The 14,452-nt window shown below is 32.2% G+C and overlaps 1 protein-coding gene across 2 annotated transcripts in view; it reads right to left on the bottom strand.

Moving 5' to 3' along the window:
- The window catches only part of LOC120590799 (tyrosine-protein kinase Fer), a 287,646-nt gene that overhangs the window by 181,284 nt on the left and 91,910 nt on the right, over positions 1-14,452 (bottom strand). For both annotated transcript variants that reach the window (XM_039848412.1, XM_039848413.1), the window contains one exon: positions 12,695-12,817. In XM_039848412.1, coding sequence (XP_039704346.1) covers positions 12,695-12,817 — 123 coding nt within the window. The remainder of the gene's footprint in view (positions 1-12,694; positions 12,818-14,452) is intronic.

The following is a 14,452-nucleotide window of genomic DNA, read 5'->3' as shown; positions in this document are numbered from 1 at the left end:
TAGTTACCAGAGGGAAAAGGGGGAGGGGCAAAAGCTGATAAGGGTAAAGGGGGTCTAATATATGGTGATGAAAGGAGATTTGACTTTGGGTGGTGAACACACAATGCAATATACATATGATTATTGAATTGTACACTTGAAACTTATACAATTTTATGAACTAATGTCACCCCAATAAATTTAATTTTAAAAAATAGGGTTGGAAATAAAAAAAAATCTCAGCCAATGTTTACATATATGTATGTGTGTGTGTGTGTGTATGTATGTGTGTGTGTGTATGTGTGTGTGTATGTGTGTGTATATAGTAGTTCTTGGTAGTATAAAATAAGCTGAGTAAGAGTGTACCAGAAATACTTTCCATCTATACTTAAAAATATTTATAAAATTTGTAACAGCATCATAACTATATGAAACAGTAACTTCTAATACAAAGCAATCAAAGAAGAAAATAAAAATATGAAAAATAAACTTGTATAAATGGAACTGAAACAAAATATATCTTATTTCTAAAGAGATTTGATTCATAAATCAAAAGATGCTCCACTTTGAAAACACGAAAAGCTGAAATTTCTATATTGTTCTAAAACAGAATATTAAAGTCTTTTGGTTATAATATTTTTTCAAATATAATATGAGGCATTTATTAAACGTCCAGATTTTCTCAAAAATAACATCAAATATACACTGAATTGTGAATTAGATGCTGTAAGATATATAAAAATTAGAAAAAAATCCTTATTGCTCTCAAGGGGCTTATTATGTAATGGGGATGTCAGACATAGAAATCTAACAATAACAGCCAACTGAATAAAGTAAGTACTATATTACTTCAGAGTTCAATGTGAGCCCAGAGGAAGAGGACATTTTTATGGAATACTTTATGAATATCTGTATTGAATAAAGTTGACTAATAATGAAAATGAAAATTACACATGATCATCAGAGGTTTTCAACCTCAGAAGTTTTTGTGGGCTGTAAGGGGCAGAGGAGGGACAGCAGTTAGAAGGAAAAGGGGTTATGTGACTTTAGAGGCTGACCCAGCCATGGAGGCAGAACAGGTACTCTCCTCTCTCTGTCATACTTCTACTTATCAGCTCTCCTCCTCATACTTTACCAACCCTTGTCTATCTTCCTATTCTGTTGACCACTTCTCTCCAGCTTGAATTATAGAAGTACCAACATTAAGACTATCCTGTGTCAAAAACGCCATTTTCTTTTTCTTGTAGACATTTTTCTTGCTTTTTAGATCTCATTATTTTTGTCCACTGTACTCTTGGGTTTTTAGAACATCAAATACATCCCCAATGTCTAAGTTCACAATCTGAAAAGTAAGACATTAAAAATGATGGTGACCCTCCATTAAATTATTTAGAAAGGATTTACAATATAAAGTAAAATAAATTACTGGCAACATATTGTGGACTTTTTTCCACAAAGAGTGAATGAAAGGTCAAAGTGTGAATTAAAACAACAATATTTTAACAATACCCCATTCCGTGTTAAGGTGCTTTTTTACTCAATGTATGGACCCTCTACCAACTTTGCTAAATGTTATGTTCGGGTATATAATTAAGATGAGATACTTGTAAATGTCATTGGTATAAACTTTTGGTTGTTTGATACTAAAACTTTCAATGTATTTAATACTAACTTTATTAATATTTTGATCATAAATCTGGATCCCAGGATTTTACTCTTATGCAGCAAAAGTTGAAAATAGAAAAAAAAATGCTGATGCAGAATATTCTTTATTAAGCTGAATTTTAATATTATGCCCTCAGCTATTATTAAAGGACACTGAAAGCAACGACCAATGAAATCTCTGCCTAATGTTTTGCAGAAATGTTATTAAGGACATTGTTATATCTAAAATACAAGAGAGAAATTTTCTTTAGAACTTATTGCTAGTAAAACTTTGCTTTAAATGAAGTAATATCCTTCCTCTCCTCTAATCATGAAATCAGTTAACTCTTTTTCTATAATGGTTTACACCTAAATTTCAAGCTCAACCCGGAAATTATCCCAGGTCTTTAAGAATCTACATTTTTATTTTATTTACTATTGTTAAATTTCTATCATTATTTATTTTTACTGGTACTGATAATTTATTTCTATTTTAGCATTTCTTTACTGTAATATAATTTGGTAATGGCTACACAAGTTCTTTGAAATGGTAAAATTGATTCCTTATTTTTTAAATATGCCAATAAATGCCTTCGGTTCTTCAAGCAATTAAAGGGCTGCATAGGCTTCAATATTTCAGTGAGGTATGTGTTATCACAAATTACATTCAAGATGCATTTAGTTCATATTCATCCTTTGCTTATTAGCCTGTGGTAGAATGGTATTTTTCATAGATAAATACTAATTCTGGTATTCAAGGCTCTCAAAAATCTAACTTTAAACTAAACTTTTTGAATTATTCATCTTCATCTGCTTTTGTCAAAATCTTACCTTCCTTAAAACAAGTCTTGGAATTCCCCATGTTTTAGATAATTCCCCTACCATAACTCCAAATAATTTCCCTACTCCTTCTGCTTATCCTCAAGAACTACTTCAGGTCCATCTTCCTCGATCAACCACTTCCAGGCCATTCATTTCTCTTCTGAATTCCTATAACACATATTGTATTGCTACTAAAACTCGACTTTATCGATTTTTAATAATCCTTTTATAGGTATTTTTTTCAAATTGAGATTCATAAAATCAACTTTTTGGATGTAGACTTTAAAAAATATAATAGAATGCATCACAGGTAAGAAACATAAAAAGTTGATTTGTAAAATTTGTTTGAGTTACACACATGCATACATATCAACACTCACTATTTTGTGTATCCCAGGTCTCGATATAAAATGTAATTCCTTTCTATGCATTGTAGAAAAAAGTTTCAAAAGTACCTCTTTATAGTGTTCTACTTTACATTATCATATACAGTTTTAGAAAAATTTTAATAATGCAAAAATAACATGTTCAATGAAAAATTTTAAACTACACTTAAGCCAAAAAAACCCCTCATAACTTCTCCAAGTTGAAATAATCATAATGTTCTAGTCTTTCAACTTTTTCTATGTATATGTACATATACATTTCATTTTTTGAAAATAGATTAATATTGTAACACTATTTTATAAATTGCTTTTTCTACTTTAACAATATATAACATGATCATTTTATTCCTTTAACAATAATTTTTTAATAAAGTATCTCTCTGAAAAATTATAACTGCCTGAGGGCAGGTGCCATGGTTTCAATATTTTTTCATCTAACTTTTGAATGATTTAAAAAATAAAAATGTAAAATATAAACAGTAAAAAGTTTCTCTTACATCTCTGCTGCCAATTTCAACCCCCTCTCAAAACACGTAACTTCTGTTACATATCAACATCATTCTTACATAGTTTCTTGAGTATATTTTTAGTTTCCTTATCATATAAAAGTAAATTTAGATATGAATCTTATACTCCCCATATTTTTATATAAAAAATAACATTGTATAAAGTCTGTTTTATAGCTATTACCTTTTATTAACAATATATCTTGGAACTCTCTCTAATCAATACATAGAAAAATTCTTCATTTGTACTACTCCATTGGATGGGGTACCATAATTGATTTAACTAGACTCCTATGGATGACCATTTCAATTGTTTTCAATCTCCTGATATTACAATGCTGCAGTGACTAACCTTTGTCAGGGAGGGGAAAAATTTCCCCTTTATTTTACATAGTTTTTTATTGGCTGGTTTAAGAATTAAATTGGCATGAGACATTAACAGGAGAAAATCAAATTTAATTTCAAACATATGTATGAAGCTCTCATAGGTATGGGACTTCCTGAAATAACCAAAGCAGGCAGATTTTATATTTTCTAGACAAGAAACCACAAATTTGTGAGGAATTCATGTGACAAAAAAACTTAGGCTTGGATGCTTAATTAGTGAATAATCTAAGCAATTTGTTTACATAGCCTTCTCAGCACTGAATTAGCTATCTCCTACGATAAGGATGTCTCTGCCTTCTGGTGCAGGAAAGGCACCTTTCACATGGGAAGGTTATTTTCTGCTTTTAGGGAGAGCAAAGGAAGGTCAGAATGCCCCTTTTCTGCATGGGCTGTTTCTTAAGTAACTTTAATTCAAAATAATCAATATGCCAAAGTGGCATATTTTGGGGTGGCCTGCCCTGAGCCCCGTCACCTTATACTGACGTCGTTTCATATATTAACAAATGTAAATAAAGGTAAGTTGTAGAAGAATTATTGCTAAATCATAAGTATACACATTTTATAATTTTCATAGATTCTGCCAAATTGCTTTCTATAGGTTCTAATTTATAATCCCATCACCAAATTATCTAAGGGCCTTTTTCTGCACATCTATGCCAAGAAAGTGATTATAAAATGTAAGTTTATGCCAATCTGTTATGTGAAAAAAATATTTCACTATAGTTTTAATTTTCCTTTATTCTGAGTGAGGCAATCACCTATCGTATGTTTAAAAGTCATTTGTATTTTTATTTTTTGAACTATCCACTCATGTCCATTGCCAATTTTTCTATTTGGTTGTTGTTGTTACTGTATTTTTTTTTTTTAGAGGTTCTTTGTATATTAAAGAGATTAGCCTTTTTATGGCATGAATTTTTTTATTACATTAGCAGGTGATTTGATTAGGTACTAAACTTTCTAAAAGCAGTTATGTATATACTCTTTCCTTTTTCTAATTCATTTCTTTATGGTTTTATAATTCTCTTCTGTTTTCCTTTTATTTGATCATGGATTTATTTTTTCCTAAGTTTTTGAGTTGAACACTTTACTCATTTATTTTATTCTTTTTGTTTTATTAGTTGATGTATTTAATGCTCTGAGTTTTCTCTAAAGTACAACTTTAGCTGTAGCACTTAAGTACATGTAAATTTTTATTCCCTCACCCATTTCCAACATCCATTGATACAAGCAAGGAATATAGCCTGAGAATTACAGGGTGCCTTCATCTCCTTCAACAGATATTTTTGCTGAAGCCTGGTAAGATCTACTGCAGGTTGGTTCTTTAATCATACCTTCTCTAAACTTTGTGCTACGCAACTTCAGCCCAATCTAAGGCATTTTTCACTGAGTTAATATGTACTGTAAAGTCTGTGAATTATATATGACTCCTAGTTTCATTAAAAAATGTAGTTTATGGATTTTTAAATTTTTGTTGTTATTCACTTTTCTATGGTTTCCAACAAGGAACAGGAAAAAAATGCTTACTTATGCAACCATTTTCATACCTTTCATAGAGGGATGTACCTTTATGCATTATCTTGTATATTTCTACATGCGCATAAAAGATTTCACAAATACTATAAAATGAAGTGACATATTGCAGGCAATGTTCTACTGTAAATCAAATTCAGTCCTTCAACCTTACTCTTCAAACTTTTGGAATATTTAAACTGGGCAAAATAATTTTTGACTGGGCCAACCGATATTGTATTCCAAACAACTGCCTGCAAATCAAACAGGAAAGCAGACATTCTGACTATTGGACTGAAAATTGAAGACATTCTTTAGAATTACCACCACATGTAGAGCTAAAGAATAACTTAGCTTATTAACACCAATAGAAATTCCTGCCTTTTATTCATGTAATTATTTCCCTTCCCCTTCTTATAAAAAACCTTTGCCTTCACCCTCTAATCAGAATAGTATTTGGGTTTCTGCCTGAATTGGTGCTTCCCAAATAGCTATTCTTTGGATCTCAAATAAATTCTTGTTGCTGCTCACTTTTGCCTCCAAATATTTGCCGGTAAAGTTCAAGGTAAAACACTGAAAGGCAATCTACATTTTATATGTGCTATGATGAGCTTCTTTTATTTTATTAAGTGAATTGAGTCCATATTCCAAGTTTACTTTGACTTCCTAGATCATACTACGTGAAGATTAAATACTCAAATATTACCTGTATTTCCCTTAGCACAACATGCTATAGAATTCCTGCTAGAATAAATTTCCTAAGTTTCATAAGGGATGGGATCATAACTATCAAGCTGACTGTTGTCTCCTATTGCTAGAATACTGGAGCACACACAAAAAAGATTGTTGTTGAACTATTGGCATTACTAAGACCACAGACTATAATTTATGCTAGTTGGAGTTGCAGTAAAAAGATGATGAATAGAATAGAATCAGTTTCAGGTTACAACTGAATTTTATAAGAAATGAGATTTAAGGTAAATTATAATCTCAGTTTCCTCACCTAATATTGAAGATAATACTAATACTCAATTCACAGTTGTTAAAAAGGTTTAATAAAATAATTTAGGTAGAGTGTTATCCACAGATTATGCATTCAATAAATGTTTATTTTTTCTTCACAGTTTAAAATCTTCCAAATTGGTCTTCTGTTTTTATTTATCTGTCCTGTGGAAAAGTTTTTAAATAAGAAAGTATTTGGTATTTTACAGTTTCCAAAATATATACAGAGATTTTCTCACATGATCTTTACAACAACCATGTGGGGTACCTGTAGCCTGAAGATGAAGTTGGCTGACTTGCCTCAGATCATGTGGTTGGTAGTGCTCAAACTTGGCACTAAAAATTGAATTCTCTTTGCTCAAATTGGAGGTCCATGTGGAGATTTATATATTCTTGATGGATGTCCTAAGGAGAACATTTAGTAATTTTTTGTGCTCTTCCACTCTTAATAGACCTAATAATTGATCTAAAATAGGCAATTAAACAGTGGGCATTCTAGATAAGAACATGTTCCCAAAGTATGGGTTTCCCTTACCAGAAATCTGATTTGACATGATATTTAATTATCTCATTTTTAAGAGATTAAAAAAATCACTCTTAGGTACAAATTTTAAACACACAGCACTTCTTAAAAATTCCATACAAATGATAGCATAAGAGTAATTGCAAAAGCACACACAGCTAGTTCGATACCTCCAAAAATAATATTAATGAGTGTGATAGCATGATTTATAGTAAGAAATTATATTTGGTCTTAGACCTCATTTCTGGCACAGAGCTGCTAAAGCCCTTGGAAACTCCTGAGTGTGGAGAGCCATAAAGAAGTCTTTTCTTAGGTGATGAGATGATCTTTGGAAAGCCCGTAGGTGACCTAGGAGTACCCCGCAGGTTGTAGATGGGGGGGAGCCAATCTTGTGATTACAAAGGTGGAGCTTGCAGTCCCACTCCCTGACTTCTAGGGAGGGGGGAGAGGCTAGAAATTGTGTTCAGTCACCAATGGCCAATGATTCAATCAATTATAGCTATGAAGTGAAACTACATATTTCAAAAATCCAAAAGGACTGGCTTCATAGAACTTCTGGGCTGGTGAAGGAAGGTGTGGACACGGAGAACAGTACTGTGCTTAGAAAGAGCATGAAAGAAAGCTCCATGTCATTTCCCGCATACTTTGCCTTATGCATCTCTTCCATCTGTTCCTGAGTTATATCTTTTTATAATAAAGTGATCATCTAGTAAATAAAATGTTTCTCTGAGCTCTGTGAGCTACTCTAGCAAATGAACCCAAGGAGGGGGTCTGTTGGAAACTCCAATCTATAAAACAATTGTTTATAAACACAGGTGATAACATGGACCTGTGATTGGTGTCTGAAGTTACAGGGTGGCGGCAGTCTTGTTGGACTGAGTCTTTAACCTGTTGGATCTTACTCTATCTCTAGGTACATTGGGTCAGAATTTTATTAATTGCTTGGTGGTGTCGGGGGTGGGAACAATGAACTAGAGGGGAAAGTTTGGGGAAATTAAAATCAGGGGTTTTTCTCTAACTTATTTGGATGGCCATATTACTACAAAAATATTTCCTGGAAGTTCACTTGTGCTATTAAACCCAAATCTTTTGTTTTAAAGAGACCCACTATATAAACTTGTAAAATTTTATGCAGGGTTTTTACTCAAATGAAGTGAATTTCTTAAATCATATAATAAACAACTGACCTTTTAAGACACTTCATATTAGTTATTAAATTCATCCAAATCTGTGCTCGCCTCCCATTGCTCTCCCCTTCTACCACCGTTTCTGCCATATTAGCCTCAGCAGGTCCTCGGTTGCACCAAGGAACACTCCCCAGACACTCATGGAGGATATTTGGTCAATAAACACCACTATGGCTCTACCAGTGTAAAGTTGGCATCTTTTCTCATTGGTTAGTATTCATGTTAAATACTTTAATGATTACCGATGCATATAACCATACAGGTATCTCCTTGGCTTTACATTTCTCCTCAAAATTTATTAGGAGGCCTTCTTTGATCACAATGTTTAAAAGCCGCTCTCACACACACACACACACACACACACACACACACACACACACACACACACACCTCCTCCTGCCCTCATCATCATGCTCAGGTCATTATCTCCTTGACTTGCTTCCTTTTCATAGTATGTATTACACTCTGACACAATATAGAACACTGCCCAGCACAGGTTAATGTTAAGTAAATATTTGCTAAAGGAATAAATACTGAATCACATATTTTCTAATCCTCTCTTTATTAAAACTTTAAATCATTTTAATAATTTAATTAAAGAATTAAGAAATTAAGGCACATGAATGTAGATTTAAGAAAAAGGAAGTTTCTTTGCTTCTATAAAATGTTAAATTGAAAAAACATATCGAAAATTCTATCAAAAACCTCTATAAAAGGAAAATCATTAAACAGTAATATTGCGAAAAGCAATACTTAAGGTAAAATAGTCTTTAAGAGATCTGAAACTAAAATAATGAATAGAATACCTAATTAAAAGTACAACGTTCTTCTCTTATGAATTCTTTGTTTGCACGTGTTTGATCTTGAATGCTGTGGCCACCAACCTGTCTCCTCAATTACAAGTCAGCAGTTTCAGTCACAAAAAGATTTCCTCTCCTCTTTAAAAATCTGCCTCTAATATTCTGGCAACCTATACCAAATTCTGATAAAAAGTCACAAATATTTGATTTAAACTGGCAGGCAAATCATTTGTCTAAGGTTCAACTTAATGGTCCACTGACTAACTCCCTTGAATTTAATCATGATTTTTAATTTCCATTCAGAAATAAATTTCTTTTTAAAAACAGCGAAATCTAAAGAAATATTAAACTTAACAAGGCAATAAACTTGCAAAGCATGATTTAAATGTTAAAATTGAACTGGATGTCTTTCTAACCCATATTTTACCAAGCCTTAAATTTTAACTCAAATCTCAGATCTCTGACCCAATATTACTGTTTAATAATTTTCCTTTTATAGAGACTTATAGTATAATTTTTGATATATTAAAATCTTGTTTCAATTTAACATTTTATGAAATCAAAGATACTTCCTTTCCCCACATCAATGTCCCTTAAATAGTTTATTCTAGACTCTCTAAAGTCTAAACTCTAAAATCAAGACAGACAGTGGTTAAGACCATGGACTCAAATCTCATTTCTGCCTCTTATCAGTTGTGTTATCTTGTGCAAGTCATTTGACATATTAAGCTTCAGCTCCTCATTCATAATATTGTATGGGGTTAATAACAACAATAATACTGTATGGGGTTCATAATACTTCATAGGAATATATAGGGTTAAATAACATAATGCATATAAAATGCTGAGCAAATACCTGGCTCCTAGCAGTTGCTCGATGAATCCAATTCTTCAACAAATGTTTACTGAACACCTACTATGGGTCAGCGCTGTTCTAGGTACTGGGATATGAGTGCTCAAAACATTAAATGTAATTCTGGCCCTTATGAAACTTACCCTTCACTTGGGAGAGAGAGTCAACTAAAAATGCATCATATAATATAATATCAGGTAAACATAATCATAACAGAAAGAAATTAAGAAGGGGAAGAAGGGAACATAAGGAGGTGAGGTGCTAGTTCACATATGTAGTCAAAAGGCTTCTCTGATAGTGACATCTGAATGGAAACTAACCTGCGTAGTAAAAAACAGGCCATGTGCATATACATAAAACTGTAAGGAGAAGATAATGGGTGATCAATAACCCCTGTTAATGACAATGCCTTTCATATTCCATCTTTACATAGGCTTTGGGAGGCACTGTAGGAGAAATCAGCCAGTGGAGGGTAAAGGATGAGTGTATTGGGCACCACTGGCATTACCATGAGAAAGTTAAATTATTTCTCTATTGCTGTATTGTCTAGTTACCTGTACCTCTGAAGATAAGAAAACGACTACTTTGACCAGCTAGACATTATGATGATATATTTATAGTTTTATGGGGAAGAGAGAAATAAATGAGAAGAGTCTTAGAAGTAAGTTGCTATAAACAGAATTATATTGAGACCAAAATAGCATTCTTTATGTAGGCTAAAAATGAAGTCTGGCAAGATGGAAATTAGATGTTTTACAGCACATTATATGGTCAAAGACATTAACTTCTTATACAAATTAAATCAAGAAATAGATTCCAATTATAAGAGTACAACGATACATAACAGATAATGTGACCATAGCAAAATCCTTATCAGTCTGTTCCCCACTCATAATTGAAAATTATCTAACTTTCACAACCTCTGCTTTGTGATTTTCATGTAAAAGAGTAACATGATTCTTTAAATCAAGTGTAAAACAATATTTACAACAGAGATAATGACTTGCATATTTCAATATCAGTACTTTAGATCAAGTTAATAGTCAGCTACATAAACTTTAAATTTCCACCTCATAAAACAATCATATATAGCTCCTTAATCTTCTATAGCTTTTAGTTTACAGTCATTTTCATAGCTGGTGCTATAAAATGATGAGACAGTCAGCTCAGCTCCACAGCCAGTGTTTGGGGTTTGGGAGAAAGAATAACTGGGTTTGAGATAGTCCAGAGAATCTACTCCATGTATCTAGACTAGTGTCATGAAAAATTTTATGTAGTGAAAGATGTGGCTTTATTTGAACTTACATATTCCAAGAAAATAATTGCATTTTTATGTGCCTCTTTTATGGCTTCAGTCTCTCAAATTAGACCTAGCTAAGCAAGTAGACAACGCAAATATTTAGTTGGCTTGTGAAATGGGCTTTTAATATCTCTGAAAACCTAGCTGTATAGCTCATTAACCTAAGAGGTAAAAAGTATCTTCACTGCACTGAATTTTATTTCATACTGAGATATACTAGAATGGAAGTTCGTACTTTTACATGTACAATTAAGTACACAAAACTCCTATCACTTAAAGTACTGGAGAGAGAGCAGTAGTGAAGAGAAAATGTCAAAGATGTCCCCTAGGTTTAAGGTTTGAATAGTTGAGTATTTACTGGTAGCATTTACTTAAAAAGGAAGAACAAAATTGGGAGTTAAAGGTAATGAACTCAGTTTTAGGTAAAAGTAGAAAAACATTAGTTGGGGGAAATACATAAATCTGAACTAGAAATATAAATTTGCAAGTCACTGATGTATGAAGAGCAAATGAAGTCACAAGAATAGATCACATTAACTAAGGAAAAATGTTAGAATTCTGTGAAACAACTGCAATTAAATTCACTGATGGAAGAGGAAACATTGATAGGCATTTCTTTTACTAGAGATAAAATGTGACAACCTGTTCCAGACTAAAAAACAATTTTATAGGGTTTTCTGCAATTAAAATGGGAGTGGGGTGGGGCAGGGAAGCTGATGAGAAAATACTAACAGAGAATGAGCAATCTCATAATTCTAGAAAATTGTGCAAGAAGGTCAATTCCTTAGCCATATAGAATTAGTGTCCGGCAACTATCAAAATCTTCTGTAAGAGGAATGTTTTAAGCTCAGCCTGTAAGTAAAAACTGAGTAATAAAATACAAGTACAAACACTGACATTATATTCTAGATTATCAATGAAAAGTATAACAATTGTTCTGAAAATTTTCTAAGCTGAATTTGGATTATACACTAGCATTCTTGGGAATACCACTTAATTCACATTAGAAAGTCATGCCTAGATATACATAAAACTATTTAACATACCATGTTTTATGACTCCCTATTTCTATACTGTTCTTCATTGTAAACAACCCCCAGAGGAAAGGATTCTTGCCGACCCCAATCCAATTCCTGAAACTTCAAAAGTACTCAGAAGCTAAGCCAGCTCCAGTACTCCAATGTGGTCCAGGCTCCAAAAGTTTCACCTTAAAAACACAAACCTTCCTTGTACCCATTCCTTACTTCACAGATCTCTTGAAACACAAATGTTGTGACAGATCTTAGAGAAAGAAATGATCTACAGCAATCTCTCACCCAACTACCTGGCTCCTCACAGGGAAGTTATAATTTACTACTTTTGAGAAGAGCAGTATAGTTTCAAAAGTTCCAATGTCTTATAATATATTGTAAACTTAACACCCAAAATTAAAATTCTAATGTACTCATGATTGCTGGACATTTTTTTTGACTTCTACAATTTAGAGTTTTTAATAAACTAAACCTTTCAAAGACAACCTTGTAAAGTGAAGAAAGGCCTCAAGTCTTTCAAGAAAAACTGGAAAGAAAAAATAAAAAGCTATTTGTAACCCAGTAAACAATGAAAAAAAAGGTAACCCATCTGAATAAAACAAGGAAACTATTTCAAATACTCTTATACTGCTGGTAGTCACAAAGCCTTTTTGTTTCCAAACTTTAATAAAAAATCTTAGAGCTTTATGTACCGTGGAAAATGTTAACTGACGAAGCATTCTTAAAAAAAAAAAAAAGTTTATATATATATATATATGTACCTACCTTAGGAATGGGATTCAACAGAACTACACCTGATTTCTTAGTGATGACCTGTTTTGTTGTGTAGTGATGTTCTATAAGTTGAGGAATGTTTGAAAACCCAGTGCCTTCAAATCGATACATATTCTGGAGGAAGAACAATAAAATAGAATAAATATACAGTCATTGCTATAGCATGACTACATTCATCAACTAATTAAGTTCCTTTTAAGAAAAACTACTTCTACACAATGATGTGAATACCGTTAACACTCCTGAACTATGTACTTAAAAACGGTGAAGATGGTAAAATAAAAACAGATTTAAACTCCAGCATGCTGAAAAACATCTACCTTTCCATGAGGAAATTAATTTTCATAATGATTAAATGTAATTCAAATTGGTAAAAAAGAAAAAGAAAACTAACAAACAAACCTGGTATGTACTTTGCTGAAATGTTAACCAAAGGAAATAAAGTATGAGATACATTTGAGTTAAGGAATAGGAATATATATGCTCCATTTGATAACATTTTCAAGGTCAAAAATAATTTCAAAAGTTTGAGGAAGCATACCCCATATAATATTTTAAGAAAACTTCTAATGATCCTTATTTAATTTATCGATGTAGTATTAATTAGATTTTATATACTGAAGCTGTTCATGTATTAGTCTTCAAATGATGGTCTTTGATAGATAAAATGCAGTGACAAAACTGTAGATATTCACATGCTCAAATCGCGGCACTTCTTTATTTCATAACATTGGTTAAGTAATATTTTCCCAAACTCTGCCAAGACCCTTTTTCTCTGTCTTCATATTTGAATAGGCATGCAGGCTAGTTATCACACAGGATGAATGGATAGTGTTAAATTTAGTAAGAGAAAAACATTTTATTGACCATACTTTTCAATGTAAGAAGCATTGCAATGCAGTGTGATGTAATGAAAGCTTACATCTGATTGTTTACAAAAAGCTTATGTATACATATACAGGTGCTATGCATAGATATAGATATGACGGTGCTCTGTTTCAAGAAAACTCTACGTTAAGAAATCAGAACTCTCAAAACTCTCTAAATTTGGATATTATTGACATGACCAAAAGATAATTTTCTCAGTTCAAGGATAAAAAATTAAAAGCTCCTTTTCCATAGTATAAAAGAAGATTCAATTTACCGGAATTTAACTTATAGACAATTTTTTAAATGAATATTTCTGTTTCATCAAGTGAGGAACAAAAATAAATTAGCTTACTTTAACACTTAACTATAGAATATAATTTAACTCAAGGCAGTTAGAGTGTTAGAGTCAATTCAGGGCATTGTTAATAAATTACCCCCTAAGTTCTTGTACACAGCAGCCAGACCTTCTGTGATATATTAGCAATGATGCCTAAGAATATTTCACACTGAGGACACTAATATATTACTAGGTGTGCAATGTACTGAGCAAGTTCTCTCGGAATCACAGTTTATTCATTGGTGCAACAGAAAGAATATTTGGACCTCCTCACAGAATAAGGGGGAGGCTTGAAGAAGTATTAACATGAAAACCACTGACCAGGTATTAAATCACACCCCAGTATTAAATCACCATACAAATAAACCTTGGAATATAAAAATAATTCCAAATCTGGGTATATGAAAAGAAATACTTCAAAGAACACTGAAAAGTGTAAATTACATTTCTCAAAGAATGATTATCTGTAATAATCAAATATCCTAAAGGAATTCTTATATGAAATTAAGAAATAAAGATATATAAAAAGTTATAGATGTGTA

Source organism: Pteropus medius, unplaced genomic scaffold, assembly GCF_902729225.1.
Source record: "Pteropus medius unplaced genomic scaffold, Ma_sr-lr_union100, whole genome shotgun sequence".
NCBI lineage: Eukaryota > Metazoa > Chordata > Mammalia > Chiroptera > Pteropodidae > Pteropus > Pteropus medius.
This window is presented reverse-complemented; position numbering and strand designations above follow the sequence as displayed.